Source organism: Callionymus lyra, chromosome 19 (assembly GCF_982586985.1).
Source record: "Callionymus lyra chromosome 19, fCalLyr1.hap1.1, whole genome shotgun sequence".
Classification (NCBI taxonomy): domain Eukaryota; kingdom Metazoa; phylum Chordata; class Actinopteri; order Syngnathiformes; family Callionymidae; genus Callionymus; species Callionymus lyra.
The window spans coordinates 6,752,268-6,774,861 of record NC_141836.1 but is presented as its reverse complement, the minus strand read 5'-3'; the positions used below and the strand labels follow the sequence as shown (position 1 = coordinate 6,774,861).

Sequence of the window (22,594 nt, the reverse complement as noted above, 5' to 3'; positions counted from 1 at the left end):
TTATACAAATCGATAATCTTTGTTCCTTATCTAGTCTTAATCACTTGCATCCTCACAGGTCACCATTTCATTAGAGACAGAACATCAATCTTCTTTGATTTTGAACCAACGCTCTGACAGTCCACATAAAATGAGGCCTTGAAATAATGATTATTATTATATTACTTTAACATATGGAGGGAAGAAGAAATCAGTCGAGGAAGGTCGTGAGGGTTTTAAAAGTCATCGTGTCTTGCAGTGCGACCTCAGCAACCCACCGACGCCTCCGTCCTCACTCCCTCCCACACCACCCCCATCGGTTCAGCACAAGTTGCTGAACGGCGTCACCCCGGGGGATGAGATGTCTGAAGGCCAGAAGAGGGCGGAGCCAGCAGAGGACCTGATGGGTCAGTGTCCTTTCATTTAAACAAGACGGTTATTTTTTAACTGTTTAACAAATGTTGTGTCATTGAATAATTCGATTTAATTATTTCTATATTGAAAGGTAAAATTATAATTTATTAAAGCAATGCACATAGTTTGATCTTTAATTCTAAAATAAATGTAATAATTGTTAAACTTAACTTTTGATTTGTAGATTTTTAAATGTTGGTATAGAAAACAAATTCAACCTTTCAATATAGAAATGATTGTATTCAATGTATTCATTTGATGGTAAAAAGAAAAACACCAATTAAATTAAACATTTGTTAAATTTTAGAGAGTTAAAGATTAAATAGTTAGAATAAATTCAACCATTCAATGTTCTGATGGCACTGATTTACTTTAACGGTAGTTAATGCTCGCGTCTGTTTTCAGACTCTGTGAAGGAAAAGCCGAAAAGCGTCGACATCCTGGCGGCTCTTCCCACACCACCTCACAACCACAACGAGGACATCAGGTACGTCCGCACGAGTCGAGTCGTTCTCGGCAGGAGACTTCAACATCTCAAATGCCCCTCAGGATGGAGAGCGACGACGAGGATCCTCCAGAAACCATCATTCCGGCGTCGTCTCCCGAAAGCGGCGTCGGGGAGGAAACTCCACGCTTCCCTCAACTGCGGGAACCCAAGGAGGAGGAGACCGAGAGAGCCATATCTCCCATCATCCCCCTCATACCACGCACCGCTATCCCAGGTAACGCACTCGTGGCAGGCTTAGGTCACGCTTTTCTCACCAGGCTGTCGGGAAAGAAAAAAAACAACAAAAATGTATTTTAATTTCTGTTGTATTTATTATTACTAGCTGTGTTTATTGTCAAGACTCTGGCGATAAGATACGTGCAACTATACAATATATGGTGATGGATGGATGGATATACTGTAGTAACAAGTATATATTTGTAGTATAGTCGAGTACTTGACTCTGGTGTTGTAGTATTTACAGACCACATGACTCTTGATGAAGTTGTAACTGCTTTCATTTGTTTTCAAACCAAAATACGTCAAACATCAGCTATAAAATTTGCTGGAGTCCACTGTATCCTCTCGTTCTCAGTCAGGAGTTTGCAGTATGACAGATAAGATGACTATTTGCATGTTAATTGTAATTGGAAAAACTGATTTAAGAGAAAGTGTATCGATATGTCCTTAGACCTTTAATTATTACTGTCTAAAATGGTTCTGAAGTAATATTAGCAAGTGACTCTCCTCAAGACCCTCTTTTGACTCAAGTTATAAACCTGCTAACTGGTCAAAATAAGGCTAGTTTGTGTTTCAGTTTTTATCTGAAAGTCGGAATATATTGTCTAAAGTAACTGGTCCGCGGTAAAAGTTGCGGACTCGTGCTGTAGGTCGTGTTCTGATGTCATTAGCTCCGCCTCCTGCTCGTGTGAACAAACGTCACCAGTTTTGATAAAACTGACGTTTCCTCTGATCAACAGCATTCAACGAGAACAAACCCATGGACGCAGCCGAGGGGAAGGCGGCGCCCACCGCCGACCAATGGGACAAGAGCAAGAACAACGAGGTGTCCGTGACCTTCATGATGACCTCCGGAGCCGCCAAGGTGAGTCGCCGGAGGCCGTCCACCGAAACGCCGGTGTCGGCGCCGCCGTCTAACGAAAGTGCGTCTCTGCAGAAACTCAACCACGTGATGATGGCGATGGCTCAGCTGCTCAAGATCAGGATCCCCGTGTCTTACGAGGTCACGTTCCCGCCACAGAACCCCGACATGCAGGCGGACGATCCCGGGAAGTTGACAGGTAGGGGTGTGTGTTTTGGAAAGAATCTGCTGTTGAAATATTACTACGGTAACGGTGACCATATCAAAGTGTAGCAGGACAGTGACCAGTGGACACGTTTGAACCTTGACTCCATGTTTCAGGATCCTTGTGTGTGACCGACGGAGCCGTGAGTCAAGACGAGTGGCTGCGGCAGTTTGACGTGTCTCTGCCGGGCTGTACCTTAAAGAAACAGGTGGACATCCTGGCCCTCATCAAGCAGGTCAGTCATGGAATTATCAAATTAATATTATTGACATTTTTATTTGCCATATTTTTGAGAATCATCATCATAAGGAGAACAAATCAAAATAACAAAATTACACGCATGGATTAAATCGATATCTTACATCTTTTTGAGACTAAATATTAATATATACTAGTAATGAAAGATGATCTTTGACCTGATAAAAAAAACCTAACAAAAATGTCTGAGGGTCTCTAGAGAATTTTCTTCAATTGTGTTTATGGCGTTGACCCAGAATATTTGCACCTTCTTACGAAATACATATTTTTGACCACATTCTCTCCAACAGTGTTTCCTGGTCGCTCACACTTTAAAATCAGTGTTTATACACAAATAATAACAAATAATCCGACCGCAGTGTTTCAGTATATAATCCAGAGGTTGTGATTTGCTGACTCGTGACCTTGTGTCCAGGAGTATTCCGACGGCGACAACAAAGCGCCGCAGCACTGCTACACGACCAAAGTGAGCGACCTGGATGTGCGCCATCTTCCCGTCATCCCGGTGGAAGAGTCTCCGCCGCCGTCCCCGTCTCCGCCGCCGCCGCCGCCGCCGCCTCCTCCCTCGCACACGCCGGGTCCCGCCAGAGGAGCAGAACCTCCCACGACGTCGGGGTCTCCTTCGGCGGCTCCCTTCAGTCTGGTCGCCGTCAAACTGGAGCAGGAAGACGGTCCCATCAGCGAGGTGGCGCCGCCGCCCACGGATCATGTGACCTCAGGAGACGATCAGCCGAGCAGGGAAGAAGAGACGGTCGGCGATCGACCTCTCAAGGATCCGCCCAACTCTGTGGATTCCTCCCCCAAAGCCGTGAAGCTGCGGCGACCCCTCTCCCCCGACGAGGAGCTGGTCCTGCCCAAGGTCAAGAAGTGGAAAGGGATCCGCTGGAAGCGGCTGCAGATCGTCATCACCATCAGAAAAGGCGGATCCAAGAAGGAGAGCAGCCGCGAGGTCTCCGAGCTGATGGAGCGGCTCCGCATCACCCTCCGGCCGGACCGCCTGCCGCGGGACAAGCGCAAGTGCTGCTTCTGCCACGAGCAGGGGGACGGGCCCACGGACGGCCCGGCGCGCCTCCTGAACATCGACGTGGACCTCTGGGTGCACCTCAACTGCGCCCTGTGGTCCACCGAGGTCTACGAGACGCAAGGGGGCGCTCTCATCAACGTGGAGGTGGCGCTGCGGCGGGGCCTGAGGACCCTGTGCGCCTTCTGCCAGAAGACCGGCGCCACCAACAGCTGCAACCGGCTGCGCTGCCCCAACGTCTACCACTTCGCCTGCGCCATCCGCGCTCGCTGCATGTTCTTCAAGGACAAGACCATGCTGTGCACGCAGCACAAGCTGAAGGGTCCGAGCGACGACGAGCTCAGCACCTTCGCCGTCCTCAGACGGGTCTACATCGAGCGCGACGAGGTGAAGCAGATCGCCAGCATCCTGCAGCGGAGCGACCGCGTTCACCTCTTCAGGGTCGGCGGGCTCATCTTCCACGCCGTGGGGCAGCTGCTCCCCTCGCAGATGACCAACTTCCACTCGCCCAGCGCCATCTTCCCCGTGGGCTACGAGGCCACGCGCATCTACTGGAGCACGCGGGTCCCCAACAAGCGCTGCAGGTACCGCTGCCGGATCGGCGAGGACGAGAGTCACCCGCTGTTCGAGGTGCGGGTCCTGGAGCACGGCCTGGAGGACCTGCATTACCGCGACAGCAGTCCAGAAGGTGAGAACCTGACGCTGCAGTGTTGAAGAGCTCGTCCAGAGACCAGTGTTGAACCATTAGATTCATGGATCTAAAGACGAGGCTTTGATTGACCTAAAATGTCTTTTTCAGACTATAATGAAATCCTATACTTTTCTCTAAAAACGATTTGGTATTACTTGTTCATGCTTTGTGGTATTACTCATGGAGACTCCGCGGTATTACTTATTGAGGATTCGTTGTATTACTCGTAAACGCTTCGTGATATTACTCGTTGAGGCTTCGTGGTATTACTCGTTGACGTCTTGTGGTATTACTCGTTGACGCTTCGTGGTATTACTCGTTGAGGCTCCGTGGTATAACTTGTTGAGGATTCATGGTGTTACTCGTTGATGTTTCGTGGTATTACTCGTTGAGGCTTCGTGGTATTACTCGTTGACGTTTTGTGGTATTACTCGTAAACGCTTCGTGGTATTACTCGTTGACATTTTGTGGTATTACTCGTTGACGCTTCGTGGTATTACTCGTTGAGGCTCCGTGGTATTACTCGTTGACGCTTTGTGGTATTACTCGTTGACGCTTCGTGGTATTACTCGTTGAGGCTCCGTGGTATTACTCGTTGACGCTTTGTGGTATTACTCTTTGACGTTTTGTGGTGTTACTCGTAAACGCTTCGTGGTATTACTCGTTGACGTTTTGTGGTATTACTCGTTGACGCTTTGTGGTATTACTTGTTGAGGCTCCGTGGTATTACTGGTTGACGTTTTGTGGTATTACTCGTTGAGGCTCCGTGGTATTACTGGTTGACGTTTTGTGGTATTACTCGTTGACGTTTTGTGGTATTACTCGTTGACGTTTTGTGGTATTACTCGTTGACGTTTTGTAGGATAACTCGTTGACGTTTTGTGGTATTACTCGTTGAGGCTTTGTGGTATTACTCGTTGAGGCTCCGTGATATTACTCGTTGAGGCTTTGTGGTATTACTCGTTGAGGCTCCGTGGTATTACTCGTTGACGTTTTTTGGTATTACTCGTTGACGCTTTGTGGTATTACTCATTGACGTTTTGTGGTATTACTTGTTGACGCTTCGTGGTATTACTTGTTGACGCTTCGTGGTATTACTCGTAAACGCTTCGTGGTATTACTCATTGACGTTTTGTGGTATTACTCTTTGACGTTTTGTGGTATTACTCGTTGACGCTTCGTGATATTACTTGTTGAGGCTCCGTGGTATTACTGGTTGACGTTTTGTGGTATTACTCGTTGACGTTTTGTGGTATTACTCGTTGACGCTTTGTGGTATTACTCGTAAACGCTTTGTGGTATTACTCGTAAACGCTTCGTGGTATTACTCGTTGACGTTTTGTGGTATTACTCTTTGACGTTTTGTGGTATTACTCGTTGACGCTTCGTGGTATTACTCGTAAACGCTTCGTGGTATTACTCATTGACGTTTTGTGGTATTACTCTTTGACGTTTTGTGGTATTACTCGTTGACGCTTCGTGATATTACTTGTTGAGGCTCCGTGGTATTACTGGTTGACGTTTTGTGGTATTACTCATTGACGTTTTGTGGTATTACTCGTTGACGCTTTGTGGTATTACTCGTAAACGCTTTGTGGTATTACTCGTAAACGCTTCGTGGTATTACTCGTTGACGTTTTGTGGTATTACTCGTTGACGCTTCGTGGTATTACTTGTTGAGGCTCCGTGGTATTACTGGTTGACGTTTTGTGGTATTACTCGTTGACGTTTTGTGGTATTACTCGTAAACGCTTCGTGGTATTACTCGTTGACGTTTTGTGGTATTACTCGTTGACGCTTCGTGGTATTACTCGTTGACGTTTTGTGGTATTACTCGTTGACGCTTCGTGGTATTACTTGTTGACGTTTTGTGGTATTACTCTTTGAGGCTCCGTGGTATTACTTGTTGAGGCTCCGTGGTATTACTCACTGAGGCTCTGTAGTATTACATGCTTGATGATGAATAATTGTTTTTTAATTTTTAGTAATTATGGAGTTGGTCTTAAATGTAGTTAAAATGTTATTTAAAGCCTGATCTGTTCGTCTGCAGGCATCTGGGAGCAGATCGTCCAGCAGGTGGCGAAGCTCCGAGACGACTCGTCCATGTTGAAGCTGTTCACCGACCAGGTGAAGGGCGAGGAGATGTACGGCCTCACCATCCACGCCGTCATGCGCATCACCGAGTCGGTGAGTCCCACGGAGACGAGACGCCAACTTAAACCCGCTCGATGTTGACCTTTGAACTCTGCTCGTTTTAAGCTGCCTGGCGTGGAGAACTGTCAGCACTACCAGTTCAGGTACGGACGCCACCCGCTGATGGAGCTGCCGCTCATGATTAACCCGACCGGCTCCGCCCGCTCCGAACCCAAGGTCGCCACGCAATGCAAACGGTGAGGAATCTACCGATCAAGGTCGACACCGGGGTCACACCGTCTTGACCCTTGTCTCCGCTCCAGGCCGCACACCCTGAACAGCACCAGCGTGTCCAAGGCCTACCAGAGCACCTTCACCGGGGAGATGAACACGCCCTACAGCAAGCAGTTCGTTCACTCCAAGTCCTCGCAGTACCGCCGGCTGAAGACCGAGTGGAAGAACAACGTGTACCTGGCGCGCTCCAGGATCCAGGGTCTGGGTCTGTACGCCGCCAAGGACCTGGAGAAGCACACCATGGTCATCGAGTACATCGGCACCGTCATCCGCAACGAGGTGGCCAACCGGCGCGAGAAGATCTACGAGGAGCAGGTATGTTGACGTGCTCTTGACCTTGAACGAAAGAGAAGAATCAACTTCCTGTCCGTCCTCAGAATCGCGGCATCTACATGTTCCGGATCAACAACGAGCAGGTCATCGACGCCACCCTGACGGGCGGGCCTGCACGGTGAGTCTCCACACTAAGGAGTCGCATCCCGGACCCCCCCCCTAAAATTGACTTTCTTTCAGATACGTCAACCACTCGTGCGCCCCCAACTGTGTCGCCGAGGTCGTGACCTTCGACAAGGAAGACAAGATCATCATCATCTCCAGCCGCAGGATCCCCAAAGGAGAGGAGGTACCGGTGACTCACTTCCTGTCACGTGACCATGCGTACAATAAATGGATAGAACACGAACGAGACGAATGCAGTGAAGAAATATCATTTTTAGTTTGGCCAGGTGTGGGGTCAGAGAGAGCAGCTCCGGCATCTGGCAGACACTCGCACCAGAGCCTTTTGTTGCATCTCTGATCATTTTTGTTGCCGTTACTTTATTAGTAAATTTAACGACAAAATCTAATATTAATTAGTGTCATAAGTCAAAGTGTTCTCTTAGTCAGGGGCTCAAGAACGACATTGTTTATTTGTCGGTAGTGTATACAGTACATTGCGGTGTATTTAAATACTTTAGTAACGAGTATATATGTGTAGTATTGTCGAGTACTTGACTCTGGTGTTGTAGTATTTACAGACCACATGACTCTTGACGAAGTCGTAACTACTTTCATTTGTTTTCAAACTAAAATATGTCCAAACATCAGCTTTAAAAGCTGCTGAAGTTTAATGTATCCTCTCGTCCTCAGTCAGTAACTTGCAGTATTTCATTGGTCCTTTAGGAGGGCGTAATGGTTGCCATCTAGTGTCCGGAAGTGTTATTGTAACACGAAAATTTTAACTGTAATTAAATACATAAAATATGGTGTTTATCACAGAGCTTTTCAAAATAAGACGCGTGTAGAAAACAATCGTTACCTTTGACCCTCGACCTCGAACCGGTCACTGACGCCGCCGTCTCGTTTTTTCCAGCTGACGTACGACTACCAGTTCGACTTCGAGGACGACCAGAACAAGATCCCGTGCCACTGCGGGGCCTGGAACTGCAGGAAGTGGATGAACTGAGACCCTCCGGTGCCAGAAGAGTTCAGCGCCAAAGCCTTTTTTCCCCGTCTTTACGTCGCCAGTGAATAAGCTGTTCTGGGAGCGAGGGGCGTCGACAAGTAGCCAAAGGTTTCAACCAATCAACGACTGACGACTCCAGCCGGACGTTCCTTTTTCGCTGGAATCGAATCCTCAACATCAACCAAATGATCCTCTGGAATCAGCGACTAAAAAGCCATTTAAAAAAAGATACTAAGAAGGAACTAGTGAAACTTTTTATCCAGTCGGACCTACTTCCTGCCCCCCCATCCCCCCCTCACAGGCACTTTCCCATGCGGTCGTCAACAAGGACTCGTCACCGATTGAGACAATCGTTCCATCAACGGAGGAAAACAAAAGTTTTTACTTTTGACCCGCGGCTCTGCGGAGTCCCACCCGGGTCGCTCTGACCCGGTCTACCTCATTGATTTAGCGGGAAGCGGCGAAAGAGAACTTGCTACCGTGGAGCGCTGGGGTGGGGGAGGTGTGGGTTGGGGGGGGGGGTTGTTTTTAGGGGCTTCTCGGACAAGCAGGGAATCTTTTGGCAGCAGGTTTGCTCTCTTCTCTATGCTGACGACGATTTACAATAACGAGCCAACTTTATTTATACAGAGGAATTTATTGACCCTTTTTGATATCGTCACGGAGACACAATCAGGCGCCGCCACGTCATCCTGGACATGATGTAGCTTTTATTTATCTGCACCGTGTTGAAGCACAAACACATCCACCCGTCGCTGTCCATGCTTTCTTCGCTCGTGTCACTCTCTGACGCCACCAGCAGGCGGACGCATGACGACTCATCCTCACTCTTGGGACTGTTGAATTTTTACTGTCGTGGGTCTTCCTTCGCCTGAGGGCGCCCCCCCATCCCCCGCCCCCCCCCCCCATGGTCCCGCTCGTGCCGGTACTGATGGCAGGGAAAAGACTCCGTTCAAAAGGGCATTCGTTCTCACTTCTATGTCAAAAAAACGAAAAAAAAAAAAGAAAGTTGTGAAAACCTCCCGTTCTTACCTTCTTCCCCCCCGAACCTGAGACCTCACGTGATTTTTTTCGAAAATGCAAAAATGTACAAACTGTAAATAAAGTTTATGCATCAGGGCAGACTCTGGATCAGCCCCACGGGAAAATCCAGACGAGCGAGAAATAACGATTGGACGACAAGAATCAACCACTGGATATCATTTTAACGAAGCTGTATATAAATATAAATATATGTAAAATGGCAAACTAATATCTTTATGTATATGAACCAGAGTGTTTTTTGCATTATTCTGTTTTTCTATTAGTGTTTTTTGCTATATATGCTCAGAGATACGTTTGTTAAACTTGTGACGACAAGCCGAGGTAATTAGCTCCACAAAAGAATCATGACTCATCATTTCTTTGTGCTTTTATTTATGCTCCTGCTTGTTGACCATCAACTCACGATTGGAAATATTGTCAGTGTTTTTTTTTTGTTTCTTTTTTTTAAATATCTTCCCTCTAGAAGTGAATGTGTCGGTGAAACCTCGTGAAATGGTTCTTGGCCTCATGTTTGTTATGATGTGTTGACTAGAGATGAATCCCGTAACTAACCCGCTGATGAATTGCACTTGCTGTACGACGGAGGACTTTCTCAAAAGTGGTAAATATTTGATCCCAAGCAGTGATTGCTTTATTTTTTCTTTTGTCAAGGGAAGATCACAACGTTTTGTTTTTTTTGCCGCTCACTGGATTCTTTTTTTTAAACTTCTCTGAATCTTAATTTAAGTTCTCTGCATATCTCGTAATTTAATAAAGTTTTTGCTCAAATTAAATTTTTTAAGAGAAGGTCGCTCTGTACAGCTGATGTACTTTTAGGAATAATGAATAAATATAATGATCATTTTTATTGTATGTGGCATGTTTTGTATGGATATTATTTTGAATTGTACATATTTTTTGCATCTTTATATACAGCGCCCACACCCGCCCTGTCATCGGATTACTTTGTCTGCTTTTGTTTCTTGGAAAGGAAAATAAAATGCATTTTAAATATTGCTGAAATAAAATGTTTTTTGCCGTTTTATTGTGAGAGGAGACGGGATTTCAAGTAGGTACTTGATTGAGGTACTTTTTCAATTCTGGATCGAGTATTTCTTGTACTTGCTCAGTCATTTTGAGTCGGTTCTAGATTAAATATAATATATTTATTTAAAAATATAAGTTTTTAATTTTCAAACAATTACACAGGTCTTGAAATGATAAATAAAATTTAAAAAAAGATATAATAATAATTAATTTAAAAAAAAAAAGTACCAGCATATGAAATCCAAGTAAAAAAAAAGAGCGAAACTGATATTAAGTGTGCGGACAACCAATCAGTTTTAAAGATGTTGCTTTAAATTTATAGAAACAGCGCCATCTCGTGGTTCAGACTTGGAAGACATCGACATGTATGTGTTTTCACCACAAGATTACTTAAGGTCAATTCCTGCAAAGTCGTATATTTAATTTATTTAAGGTTCATAGTGAAAATATATTCATTCAAAAAGTTGTTTAAATCTTTGTTCACGTATTTCTTCTCCACACCGAGGACAAAAGCATACAAATATAAAATGATAATAAATTTAAAAAATCATGTTAATTGTCAAGTAAAAAGATTAAAAGTCATTGTTTAAATATATATATATATATATATAGCCTAAATTATCAGCCGGATCTCAAACCCAAGACCTCTGGATGTCCAGGCAGAGGTCTTGGGTTCTAGACCACTACACTAGATGAACTTTGACACTGTTAAATTTCATTTCGATGCCTTTGACCTTCACTCTTTTAAATCTGAGCATAGATTCAAAGGGTCTGCTGATCAGAACCACTAATGTCTGTTAGTATCTCAGTCAGTTGAGCACTTGGTTAAGAAAGTATCTGAGTGGTTGTTGGTTTGATTCCCACTAGGACATGTTGCTACATAGTCACTGGTTCTTTTAAAGCAGGAGGATCGACCTGAGGTTCAAAGACTCTCTGGATCTTATCAACTGATGTGGAGGTGCAGGACAGCTACCGGTTCAAATCCTTCATTTCACTCAAATTTTCATCAACTATTGAATTGTTGGGAAAGAAAACTTTGTATATGTTTACATCTATGTGGTGAATTAGCTCACTGGCAAAATCTCTGCAAGTTCCTTACCAACAGATTTACAAGAGTGAAGGTCAAAGGCGTCCAAACGGAACTAAACAGAGTTGAGCTGATCTAGCGTAGTTGCTAAATTCTTGGCATGAGCAGCCAGAGGTCTTGGGTTCAAGACCCAGCTGCTACTTTAGTCTAGACTCTAGAGATATAGTGAAGGTCAAATAAAACAAAATGTTGAGTAGGAAGATGATCTAGTGCAGTGGTTGGACTCCCTGCATGAACAACCAGAGGTAATGGGTTCAAGACCCAGCTGTGACTTTAATCCTCAGATTTTTAAATCAGAGTGAAGGTCAAATAAATCCTAACCAAAATATTTGCTGTGAAGGTGATCTGGTGCAGTGGTAGCACTCTCTGTGTGGACATCCAGAGGTCTTGGGTTCAAGACCCAGCTGCTACCTTAGTTTTGAGATTTTGACTGCTAGTGAAGTTTAAATAAAACAAAACCAAAAAATGAAGAGTGAAGGTGATCTAGTCTAGTGTTTGGACTCTCTCCATGAACAACCAGAGGTCATGGGTTCAAGACCCAGCTGCTACCTTACTTTTGAGATTTTGACTGAGAGTGAAGGTCAAATAGAACAAAACCAAAAAAGGAAGCATGAAGGTGATCTAGTCTAGTGGGTGGACTCTCACCATGAACAACCAGAGGTCATGGGTTCAAGACCCAGCTGCTGCCTTAGTTTTTAGATTTTGACTGAGAGTGAAGGTCAAATAGAACACAACCAAAAAACAAAGCATGAAGGTGATCTAGTCTAGTGGTTTGACTCTCTGCATGAACAAACAGAGGTCATGGGTTCAAGACCCAGCTGCTTCCTCAGTTTTGAGATTTTGACTGATAGTGAAGGTCAAATAGAACAAAACCAAACAACAAAGCATGAAGGTGATTTAGTGTAGTGGGTTGATTCTCTGCATGAACAACCATAGGTCATGGGTTCAAGACCCAGCTGCTCCCTCAGTTTTGAGATTTTGACTGCAAGTGAAGGTCAAATAGAACAAAACCAAAACATTAGCTGTGAAGGTGATCTAGTCCAGTGGAAGCACTCTCTGCATAGACAACCAAAGGTCTTCGGTTCAAGGCCTGGCTGTATTCAGCTGCTACCGTACTTTTGAGATTTTGACTGAGAGTTAAGGTCAAATAGAACAAAACCAAAAAGTTAAGAGTGAAGGTGATCTAGTCTAGTGGTTGGACTCTCTGCACGAACAACCAGAGGTAATGGGTTCAAGGCCCAGCTGCTACCTTAGTTTTGAGATTTTGACTGATAGTGAAGGTCAAATAGAACAAAACCAAAACATTAGCTGTGAAGGTGATCTAGTCCAGTGGAAGCACTCTCTGCATAGACAACCAAAGGTCTTGGGTTCAAGGCCTGGCTGTATTCAGCTGCTACCTTAGTTTTGAGATTTTGACTGAGAGTGAAGGTCAAATAGAACAAAACCAAAAAATTAAGAGTGAAGGTGATCTAGTCTAGTGGTGGGACTCTCTGCATGAACAACCAGAGGTCATGGGTTCAAGACCCAGCTGCTGCCTCAGTTTTGAGATTTTGACTGCAAGTGAAGGTCAAATAGAACAAAACCAAAACATTAGCTGTGAAGGTGATCTAGTCCAGTGGAAGCACTCTCTGCATAGACAACCAAAGGTCTTGGGTTCAAGGCCTGGCTGTATTCAGCTGCTACCTTAGTTTTGAGATTTTGACTGAGAGTGAAGGTCAAATAGAACAAAACCAAAAAATTAAGAGTGAAGGTGATCTAGTCTAGTGGTGGGACTCTCTGCATGAACAACCAGAGGTCATGGGTTCAAGACCCAGCTGCTTCCTCAGTTTTGAGATTTTGACTGATAGTGAAGGTCAAATAGAACAAAACCAAACAACAAAGCATGAAGGTGATTTAGTGTAGTGGCTTGATTCTCTGCATGAACAACCATAGGTCATGGGTTCAAGACCCAGCTGCTCCCTCAGTTTTGAGATTTTGACTGCAAGTGAAGGTCAAATAGAACAAAACCAAAACATTAGCTGTGAAGGTGATCTAGTCCAGTGGAAGCACTCTCTGCATAGACAACCAAAGGTCTTGGGTTCAAGGCCTGGCTGTATTCAGCTGCTACCTTACTTTTGAGATTTTGACTGAGAGTTAAGGTCAAATAGAACAAAACCAAAAAATTAAGAGTGAAGGTGATCTAGTCTAGTGGTTGGACTCTCTGCACGAACAACCAGAGGTAATGGGTTCAAGGCCCAGCTGCTACCTTAGTTTTGAGATTTTGACTGATAGTGAAGGTCAAATAGAACAAAACCAAAACATTAGCTGTGAAGGTGATCTAGTCCAGTGGAAGCACTCTCTGCATAGACAACCAAAGGTCTTGGGTTCAAGGCCTGGCTGTATTCAGCTGCTACCTTAGTTTTGAGATTTTGACTGAGAGTGAAGGTCAAATAGAACAAAACCAAAAAATTAAGAGTGAAGGTGATCTAGTCTAGTGGTGGGACTCTCTGCATGAACAACCAGAGGTCATGGGTTCAAGACCCAGCTGCTGCCTCAGTTTTGAGATTTTGACTGCAAGTGAAGGTCAAATAGAACAAAACCAAAACATTAGCTGTGAAGGTGATCTAGTCCAGTGGAAGCACTCTCTGCATAGACAACCAAAGGTCTTGGGTTCAAGGCCTGGCTGTATTCAGCTGCTACCTTAGTTTTGAGATTTTGACTGAGAGTGAAGGTCAAATAGAACAAAACCAAAAAATTAAGAGTGAAGGTGATCTAGTGTAGTGGTGAGATCAACCGACTGGCGGTTCTCTGAGCCTCACAAGCTCAGGGTTCGAATCCCACCCTTCACTCGGGGAGCTGAAGCAAACCAGACCGGGCGCGAGCCGGGGTAGTAGGGCCGTGTCCTCCCCCGAAAGATCGAGAGAGCAAAAGTAGGGGGTTATACTTTTATTTTGCATCTGAAAAACTATGGCATCAAAAATTGGTCTCTCCTCCCCCCTCTGCGGCCCCCACTATATCCCCTCCTCCCCCGACAGGAAGTGGTTCCATGAAGATCAAGTGTCCCTCACTTGATCTTCATGGAACCACTTCCTGTCACCCAGGAAGTTGAAGAAAAGCATGAAGACTCCTCAGGTTCTCCATGCAGCAGCTTCAGATGCTCCTGTGGTGGAGAACAGAGGACGTCACAACTCTGCAGGTTAAATACAACAGTCACAGAAGCTCATCCTCACCCAGATGTTCCTGAAGTCCATCACCTGCTTCTCCATCATGTCCTCGCAACCCTTCTGCTCTTCAGTCTCACCACCTGTTCAGGAAGGAGACATTAGGACCAAACCAGAGTTGATGGACGACTGAAGACACTCACAGGTGGTGTTAGCAAGCGAAGGATCTCATGACGACCTTGAAGGTTCAATCTCCGTCACATATGTTCCACAATCTTCTCAAGAGCTGGACTTCCTGTCTTCGTACCCAGTACCAGTGAACTCCAGCAGGGGGCAGACGAGCTGAGCCAGCTGGAGACTAAAGAGAAGAACAATCAATGAAACTACACGTTTAAACAAATGAAATTCTGCTCCGAGGCCTTTAGTAACAACAGCGCCCCCAAACGGCATTGACACGTAACAACAAGGAAGTCTTTTTTGCATTAAATTATTTTGTATTACAATAATAATCATTAGACCGATGTATTAGTAATTTCGAAAGTATAATATACAAATATTTATAAGATCTATAAGACAATAAATATTCACTTTACATTGAAATTAATTAAAACAAAATAAAAAACGGGGAAGATTTAGACGACGCCTGTCATCACTAGAATCTGCTTTAATTCACTAAACAGCGAGTTTAATACAGGTTAAATAAAGGTTTAATAAATAAAAATGACTTCATGGCGATCAATGATAAATAACATATATATATATATATATATATATATATATATAATGACACAAGTTTAGTTTAGGTCGCAATGTTAAACAATTTAACTTACTTCATGTTACAAGTCATGTTTAATGGATCAAATGATCCAAATTTCCGGATCGCGACAAAACTAATTCAGTTTATTGGATTTGTTTACATCAGTTTTATTGTTGTAATATATGATCATTTTATTCACGTTTATTTGCAAAACCTACTTTATGTGTAGCAGAGAAGACGATGAGTTGCTCTAAACATCTTCATAACGTTGTTGTTCATAAAAGCCTGATCAGTCCCTTATTATCGTATTATCGACACCAAGATACAAATACTGAACTTCTTATAAACCTTTTCTTTATCCTCAGCAAATATCAAGTCTACATTTAAAACATTTATTTATATATATATATATATATATATATATATATAAAATGTTTTGTTCATGTGGTTCCTTGTTCAGGCCTGTTATAAATAACATTTTTCTAACTTTAAACCTTAAATAATGAATAAACTTTTCCCTTACAATAGTTGACCTTCTGCACATGTGTGGATAATGTGCTTATGACCTTTGACCTCATTAGTGTCAGGTGTTCGCATTAGCTTTAGCATTAGCAGCGACTACAGTTACAGGGAAAGTGACTTTAATTCAACACATGCATGAACGAGAAAGACTCAGTTCTATTGTTTTATTTACAAACTTCAGGACAAAAGTTAATGAATATAAATATATAATAGAATCACGACCTTTAATAAACGCTAGTTTCGTCATTAATATGAGTTTAAGTCACAACATGGTTCTCAGCTGCTGTAGTTGTGTAGAAAGTCAACGTTCTCACCCGCAGATGTCCCAGTAAGCCAGGGTCATGAGCATGTTGGAAGTTTTCATCTTCAATGTTGTTCAAGCTGGAGCATCAGCTGGTTTGGTCACGTGACTGGGACGGCGCAGGTGGGCGGAGCTAACCTGGCGGCAACGACATCCGGTTTGTGATTTCTTAGAGCGCCCTCTGGTGGATTAAAGAAAACATACATCGTCCATTGCGAATCAGCTGAAACTTCGATGTTTAATTATTATATAACCAATCAGTTTTAAAGATGTTGCTTTAAATCTATAGAAACAGCGCCATCTCGTGGTTCAGACTTGGAAGACATCGACATGTATGTGTTTTCACCACAAGATTACTTAAGGTCAATTCCTGCAAAGTCGTATATTTAATTTATTTAAGGTTCATAGTGAAAATATATTCATTCAAAAAGTTGTTTAAATCTTTGTTCACGTATTTCTTCTCCACATCGAGGACAAAAGCATACAAATATAAAATGATAATAAATTTAAAAAATCATGTTAATTGTCAAGTAAAAAGATTAAAAGTCATTGTTTAAATATATATATATATATATATATATATATATATATATATATAGCCTAAATTATCAGCCGGATCTCAAACCCAAGACCTCTGGATGTCCAGACAGAGGTCTTGGGTTCTAGACCACTACACTAGATGAACTTTGACACTGTTTAATTTCATTTCGATGCCTTTGACCTTCACTCTTTTAAATCTGAGCAAAGATTCAAAGGGTCTGTTGATCAGGACCACTAATGTCTGTTAGTATCTCAGTCAGTTGAGCACTTGGTTAAGAAAGTATCTGACTGGTTGTTGGTTTGATTCCCACTAGGACATGTTGCTACATAGTCACTGGTTCTTTTAAAGCAGGAGGATCGACCTGAGGTTCAAAGACTCTCTGGATCTTATCAACTGATGTGGAGGTGCAGGACAGCTACCGGTTCAAATCCTTCATTTCACTCAAATTTTCATCAACTATTGAATTGTTGGGAAAGAAAAGTTTGTATATGTTTACATCTATGTGGTGAATTAGCTCACTGGCAAAATCTCTGCAAGTTCCTTACTTCTCTACCAACAGATTTACAAGAGTGAAGGTCAAAGGCGTCCAAACGGAACTAAACAGAGTTGAGCTGATCTAGCGTAGTCGCTAAATTCTTGGCATGAGCAGCCAGAGGTCTTGGGTTCAAGACCCAGCTGCTACTTTAGTCTAGACTCTAGAGATATAGTGAAGGTCAAATAAAACAAAATGTTGAGTAGGAAGGTGATCTAGTGCAGTGGTTGGACTCCCTGCATGAACAACCAGAGGTAATGGGTTCAAGACACAGCTGTGACTTTAATCCTCAGATTTTTAAATCAGAGTGAAGGTCAAATAAATCCTAACCAAAATATTTGCTGTGAAGGTGATCTGGTGCAGTGGTTGCACTCTCTGTGTGGACATCCAGAGGTCTTGGGTTCAAGACCCAGCTGCTACCTTAGTTTTGAGATTTTGACTGCTAGTGAAGTTTAAATAAAACAAAACCAAAAAATGAAGAGTGAAGGTGATCTAGTCTAGTGTTTGGACTCTCTCCATGAACAACCAGAGGTCATGGGTTCAAGACCCAGCTGCTGCCTCAGTTTTTGAGATTTTGACTGAGAGTGAAGGTCAAATAAAACAAAAACAAAGAACAAAGCGTGGAGATGATCTAGTCTAATGGGTGGACTCTCTCCATGAACAACCAGAGGCCATGGTTTCAAGACCTAGCTGCTGCCTTAGTTTTGAGATTTTGACTGAGAGTGAAGGTCAAATAGAACAAAACCAAAAAATGAAGAGTGAAGGTTATCTAGTCTAGTCTTTGGACTCTCTCCATGAACAACCAGAGGTCTGGGGTTCAAGACCCAGCTGCTGCCTTAGTTTTGAGATTTTTGACTGAGAGTGAAGGTCAAATAAAACAAAACCAAAAAAAAAAAAATTGTGAAGGTGATCTAGTCTAGTGGTCAGACTCTCTGCATGAACAACCAGAGGTCATGGGTTCAAGACCCAGCTGCTACCTTAGTTTTGAGATTTTAACTGAGAGTGAAGGTTAAATAAAACAAAACCAAAAAAAGAAGCGTGGAGGTTATCTAGTCTAGTGGTTGCACTCTCTGCATGAACAACCAGAGGTCATGGGTTCAAGACACAGCTGCTGCCTTAGTTTTGAGATTTTGACTGCGAGTGAAGGTCAAATAGAACAAAACCAAGATATTAGCTGTGAAGGTGATCTAGTCCAGTGGTAGCACTCTCTGCATAGACAACCAAAGGTCTTGGGTTCAAGGCCTAGCTCTATCTTTAGTCTTGACATTTTGACTGAGAGTGAATGTCAAATAAAACAAAACCAAAAAATGAAGAGTGAAGGTGATCTAGTCTAGTGGTCGGACTCTCTGCATGAACAACCAGAGGTCATGGGTTCAAGACCCAGCTGCTACCTTAGTTTTGAGATTTTGACTGAGAGTGAAGGTCAAATAGAACAAAACCAAAAAACAAAGCATGAAGGTGATCTAGTCTAGTGGGTGGACTCTCTCCATGAACAACCAGAGGTCATGGGTTCAAGACCCAGCTGCTGCTTTAGTTTTTAGATTTTGACTGAGAGTGAAGGTCAAATAGAACAAAACCAAAAAAAATGAGTTGTGAAGGTGATCTAGTGTAGTGGTTTGACTCTCTCCACGAACAACCAGAGGGCATTGGTTCAAGACCCAGCTGCTACCTTAGTTTTGAGATTTTGACTGAGAGTGAAGGTCAAATAAAACAAAACCAAAAAACAAAGCGTGAAGGTGATCTAGTCCAGTGGAAGCCCTATCTGCATAGACAACCAAAGGTCTTGGGTTCAAGGCCTGGCTGTATTCAGCTGCTACCTTAGTTTTGAGATTTTGACTGAGAGTGAAGGTCAAATAGAACATAACCAAAACATTAGCTGTGAAGGTGATCTAGTCCAGTGGTAGCACTCTCTGCATAGACAACCAAAGGTCTTGGGTTCAAGGCCTGGCTCTATTTTTAGTCTTGACAGTTTGACTGAGAGTTAATGTCAAATAAAACAAAACCAAAAAAATGAAGAGTGAAGGTGATCTAATCTAGTGGTCGGACTCTCTGCATGAACAACCATAGGTCATGGGTTCAAGACCCAGCTGCTACCTTAGTTTTGAGATTTTGACTGAGAGTGAAGGTCAAATAGAACAAAACCAAAAAAGGAAGCATGAAGGTGATCTAGTCTAGTGGGTGGACTCTCACCATGAACAACCAGAGGTCATGGGTTCAAGACCCAGCTGCTGCCTTAGTTTTTAGATTTTGACTGAGAGTGAAGGTCAAATAGAACACAACCAAAAAACAAAGCATGAAGGTGATCTAGTCTAGTGGTTTGACTCTCTGCATGAACAAACAGAGGTCATGGGTTCAAGACCCAGCTGCTTCCTCAGTTTTGAGATTTTGACTGATAGTGAAGGTCAAATAGAACAAAACCAAACAACAATGCATGAAGGTGATTTAGTGTAGTGGGTTGATTCTCTGCATGAACAACCATAGGTCATGGGTTCAAGACCCAGCTGCTCCCTCAGTTTTGAGATTTTGACTGCAAGTGAAGGTCAAATAGAACAAAACCAAAACATTAGCTGTGAAGGTGATCTAGTCCAGTGGAAGCACTCTCTGCATAGACAACCAAAGGTCTTGGGTTCAAGGCCTGGCTGTATTCAGCTGCTACCTTACTTTTGAGATTTTGACTGAGAGTTAAGGTCAAATAGAACAAAACCAAAAAATTAAGAGTGTAGGTGATCTAGTCTAGTGGTTGGACTCTCTGCACGAACAACCAGAGGTAATGGGTTCAAGGCCCAGCTGCTACCTTAGTTTTGAGATTTTGACTGATAGTGAAGGTCAAATAGAACAAAACCAAAAAACAAAGCGTGAAGGTGATTTAGTGTAGTGGGTTGATTCTCTGCATGAACAACCATAGGTCATGGGTTCAAGACCCAGCTGCTGCCTCAGTTTTGAGATTTTGACTGCAAGTGAAGGTCAAATAGAACAAAACCAAAACATTAGCTGTGAAGGTGATCTAGTCCAGTGGAAGCACTCTCTGCATAGACAACCAAAGGTATTGGGTTCAAGGCCTGGCTGTATTCAGCTGCTACCTTAGTTTTGAGATTTTGACTGAGAGTGAAGGTCAAATAGAACAAAACCAAAAAATTAAGAGTGAAGGTGATCTAGTCTAGTGGTGGGACTCTCTGCATGAACAACCAGAGGTCATGGGTTCAAGACCCAGCTGCTGCCTTAGTTTTGAGATTTTGACTGCAAGTGAAGGTCAAATAGAACAAAACGAAAATATTTGCTGTGAAGGTGATCTAGTGTAGTGGTGAGATCAACCGACTGGCGGTTCTCTGAGCCTCACAAGCTCAGGGTTCGAATCCCACCCTTCACTCGGGGAGCTGAAGCAAACCAGACCGGGCGCGAGCCGGGGTAGTAGGGCCGTGTCCTCCCCCGAAAGATCGAGAGAGCAAAAGTAGGGGGTTATACTTTTATTTTGCATCTGAAAAACTATGGCATCAAAAATTGGTCTCTCCTCCCCCCTCTGCGGCCCCCACTATATCCCCTCCTCCCCAAACAGGAAGTGGTTCCATGAAGATCAAGTGTCCCTCACTTGATCTTCATGGAACCACTTCCTGTCGCCCAGGAAGTTGAAGAAAAGCATGAAGACTCCTCAGGTTCTCCATGCAGCAGCTTCAGATGCTCCTGTGGTGGAGAACAGAGGACATCACAACTCTGCAGGTTAAATACAACAGTCACAGAAGCTCATCCTCACCCAGATGTTCCTGAAGTCCATCACCTGCTTCTCCATCATGTCCTCGCAACCCTTCTGCTCTTCAGTCTCACCACCTGTTCAGGAATGAGACATTAGGACCAAACCAGAGTTGATGGACGACTGAAGACACTCACAGGTGGTGTTAGCAAGCGAAGGATCTCATGACGACCTTGAAGGTTCAATCTCCGTCACATATGTTCCACAATCTTCTCAAGAGCTGGACTTCCCGTCTTCATACCCAGTACCAGTGAACTCCAGCAGGGGGCAGACGAGCTGAGCCAGCTGGAGACTAAAGAGAAGAACAATCAATGAAACTACACGTTTAAACAAATTAAATTCTGCTCCGAGGCCTTTAGTAACAACAGCGCCCCCAAACGGCATTGACACGTAACAACAAGGAAGTATTTTTTGCATCAAATTATTTTGTATTACAATAATAATCATTAGACCGATGCATTAGTAATTTCGAAAGTATAATATACAAATATTTATAAGATCTATAAGACAATAAATATTCACTTTACATTGAAATTAATTAAAACAAAATAAAAAACGGGGAAGATTTAGACGACGCCTGTCATCACTAGAATCTGCTTTAATTCACTAAACAGCGAGTTTAATACAGGTTAAATAAAGGTTTAATAAATAAAAATGACTTCATGGCGATCAATGATAAATAACATATATATATATATATATAATGACACAAGTTTAGTTTAGGTCGCAATGTTAAACAATTTAACTTACTTCATGTTACAAGTCATGTTTAATGGATCAAATGATCCAAATTTCCGGATCGCGACAAAACTAATTCAGTTTATTGGATTTGTTTACATCAGTTTTATTGTTGTAATATATGATCATTTTATTCACGTTTATTTGCAAAACCTACTTTATGTGTAGCAGAGAAGACGATGAGTTGCTCTAAACATCTTCATAACGTTGTTGTTCATAAAAGCCTGATCAGTCCCTTATTATCGTATTATCGACACCAAGATACAAATACTGAACTTCTTATAAACCTTTTCTTTATCCTCAGCAAATATCAAGTCTACATTTAAAACATTTATTTATATATATATACATATATATATAAAAAAATGTTTTGTTCATGTGGTTCCTTGTTCAGGCCTGTTATAAATAACATTTTTCTAACTTTAAACCTTAAATAATGAATAAACTTTTCCCTTACAATAGTTGACCTTCTGCACATGTGTGGATAATGTGCTTCTGACCTTTGACCTCATTAGTGTCAGGTGTTCGCATTAGCTTTAGCATTAGCAGCGACTACAGTTACAGGGAAAGTGACTTTAATTCAACACATGCATGAACGAGAAAGACTCAGTTCTATTGTTTTATTTACAAACTTCAGGACAAAAGTTAATGAATATAAATATATAATAGAATCACGACCTTTAATAAACGCTAGTTTCGTCATTAATATGAGTTTAAGTCACAACATGGTTCTCAGCTGCTGTAGTTGTGTAGAAAGTCAACGTTCTCACCCGCAGATGTCCCAGTAAGCCAGGGTCATGAGCATGTTGGAAGTTTTCATCTTCAATGTTGTTCAAGCTGGAGCATCAGCTGGTTTGGTCACGTGACTGGGACGGCGCAGGTGGGCGGAGCTAACCTGGCGGCAACGACATCCGGTTTGTGATTTCTTAGAGCGCCCTCTGGTGGATTAAAGAAAACATACATCGTCCATTGCGAATCAGCTGAAACTTCGATGTTTAATTATTATATAGATCAGATGAATTTGAATCCACGTCAAAATTATTCATTTACGTAAAGATTTGAGCTTATTTGAATTATCCGTAGAACATTGAAAAATATAGTTGATTCTCTACGTGGTTTGGACGGAAGTGAAA

The 22,594-nt window shown here is 42.9% G+C and overlaps 1 protein-coding gene and 2 long non-coding RNA genes across 3 annotated transcripts in view; 1 reads left to right on the top strand and 2 right to left on the bottom strand.

Moving 5' to 3' along the window:
- The window catches only part of kmt2d (lysine (K)-specific methyltransferase 2D), a 32,458-nt gene extending 22,393 nt beyond the window's left edge, over positions 1–10,065 (top strand). The window contains 12 exon segments of the mRNA XM_087780985.1: positions 239–386; positions 799–880; positions 943–1,115; positions 1,861–1,985; positions 2,058–2,181; positions 2,304–2,422; positions 2,861–4,154; positions 6,208–6,344; positions 6,417–6,899; positions 6,962–7,035; positions 7,098–7,206; positions 7,936–10,065. Of these exon segments, the coding sequence (XP_087637111.1) occupies positions 239–386; positions 799–880; positions 943–1,115; positions 1,861–1,985; positions 2,058–2,181; positions 2,304–2,422; positions 2,861–4,154; positions 6,208–6,344; positions 6,417–6,899; positions 6,962–7,035; positions 7,098–7,206; positions 7,936–8,028 (2,961 nt within the window). The 3' untranslated portion in view covers positions 8,029–10,065.
- Positions 10,066–14,244: 4,179 nt separating this feature from the next.
- LOC148059207 (uncharacterized) lies at positions 14,245–14,646 on the bottom strand. Its single transcript, XR_015709363.1, has 3 exons — positions 14,529–14,646; positions 14,395–14,468; positions 14,245–14,324 (listed from the first exon to the last, which is right to left on the bottom strand). It is a non-coding gene; the product is annotated as an uncharacterized LOC148059207 (long non-coding RNA).
- Positions 14,647–20,614: 5,968 nt separating this feature from the next.
- Positions 20,615–20,996, bottom strand: LOC148059206 (uncharacterized). The gene is made up of 3 exons (XR_015709397.1): positions 20,861–20,996; positions 20,727–20,800; positions 20,615–20,656 (listed from the first exon to the last, which is right to left on the bottom strand). It is a non-coding gene; the product is annotated as an uncharacterized LOC148059206 (long non-coding RNA).
- Positions 20,997–22,594: the final 1,598 nt, after the last annotated feature.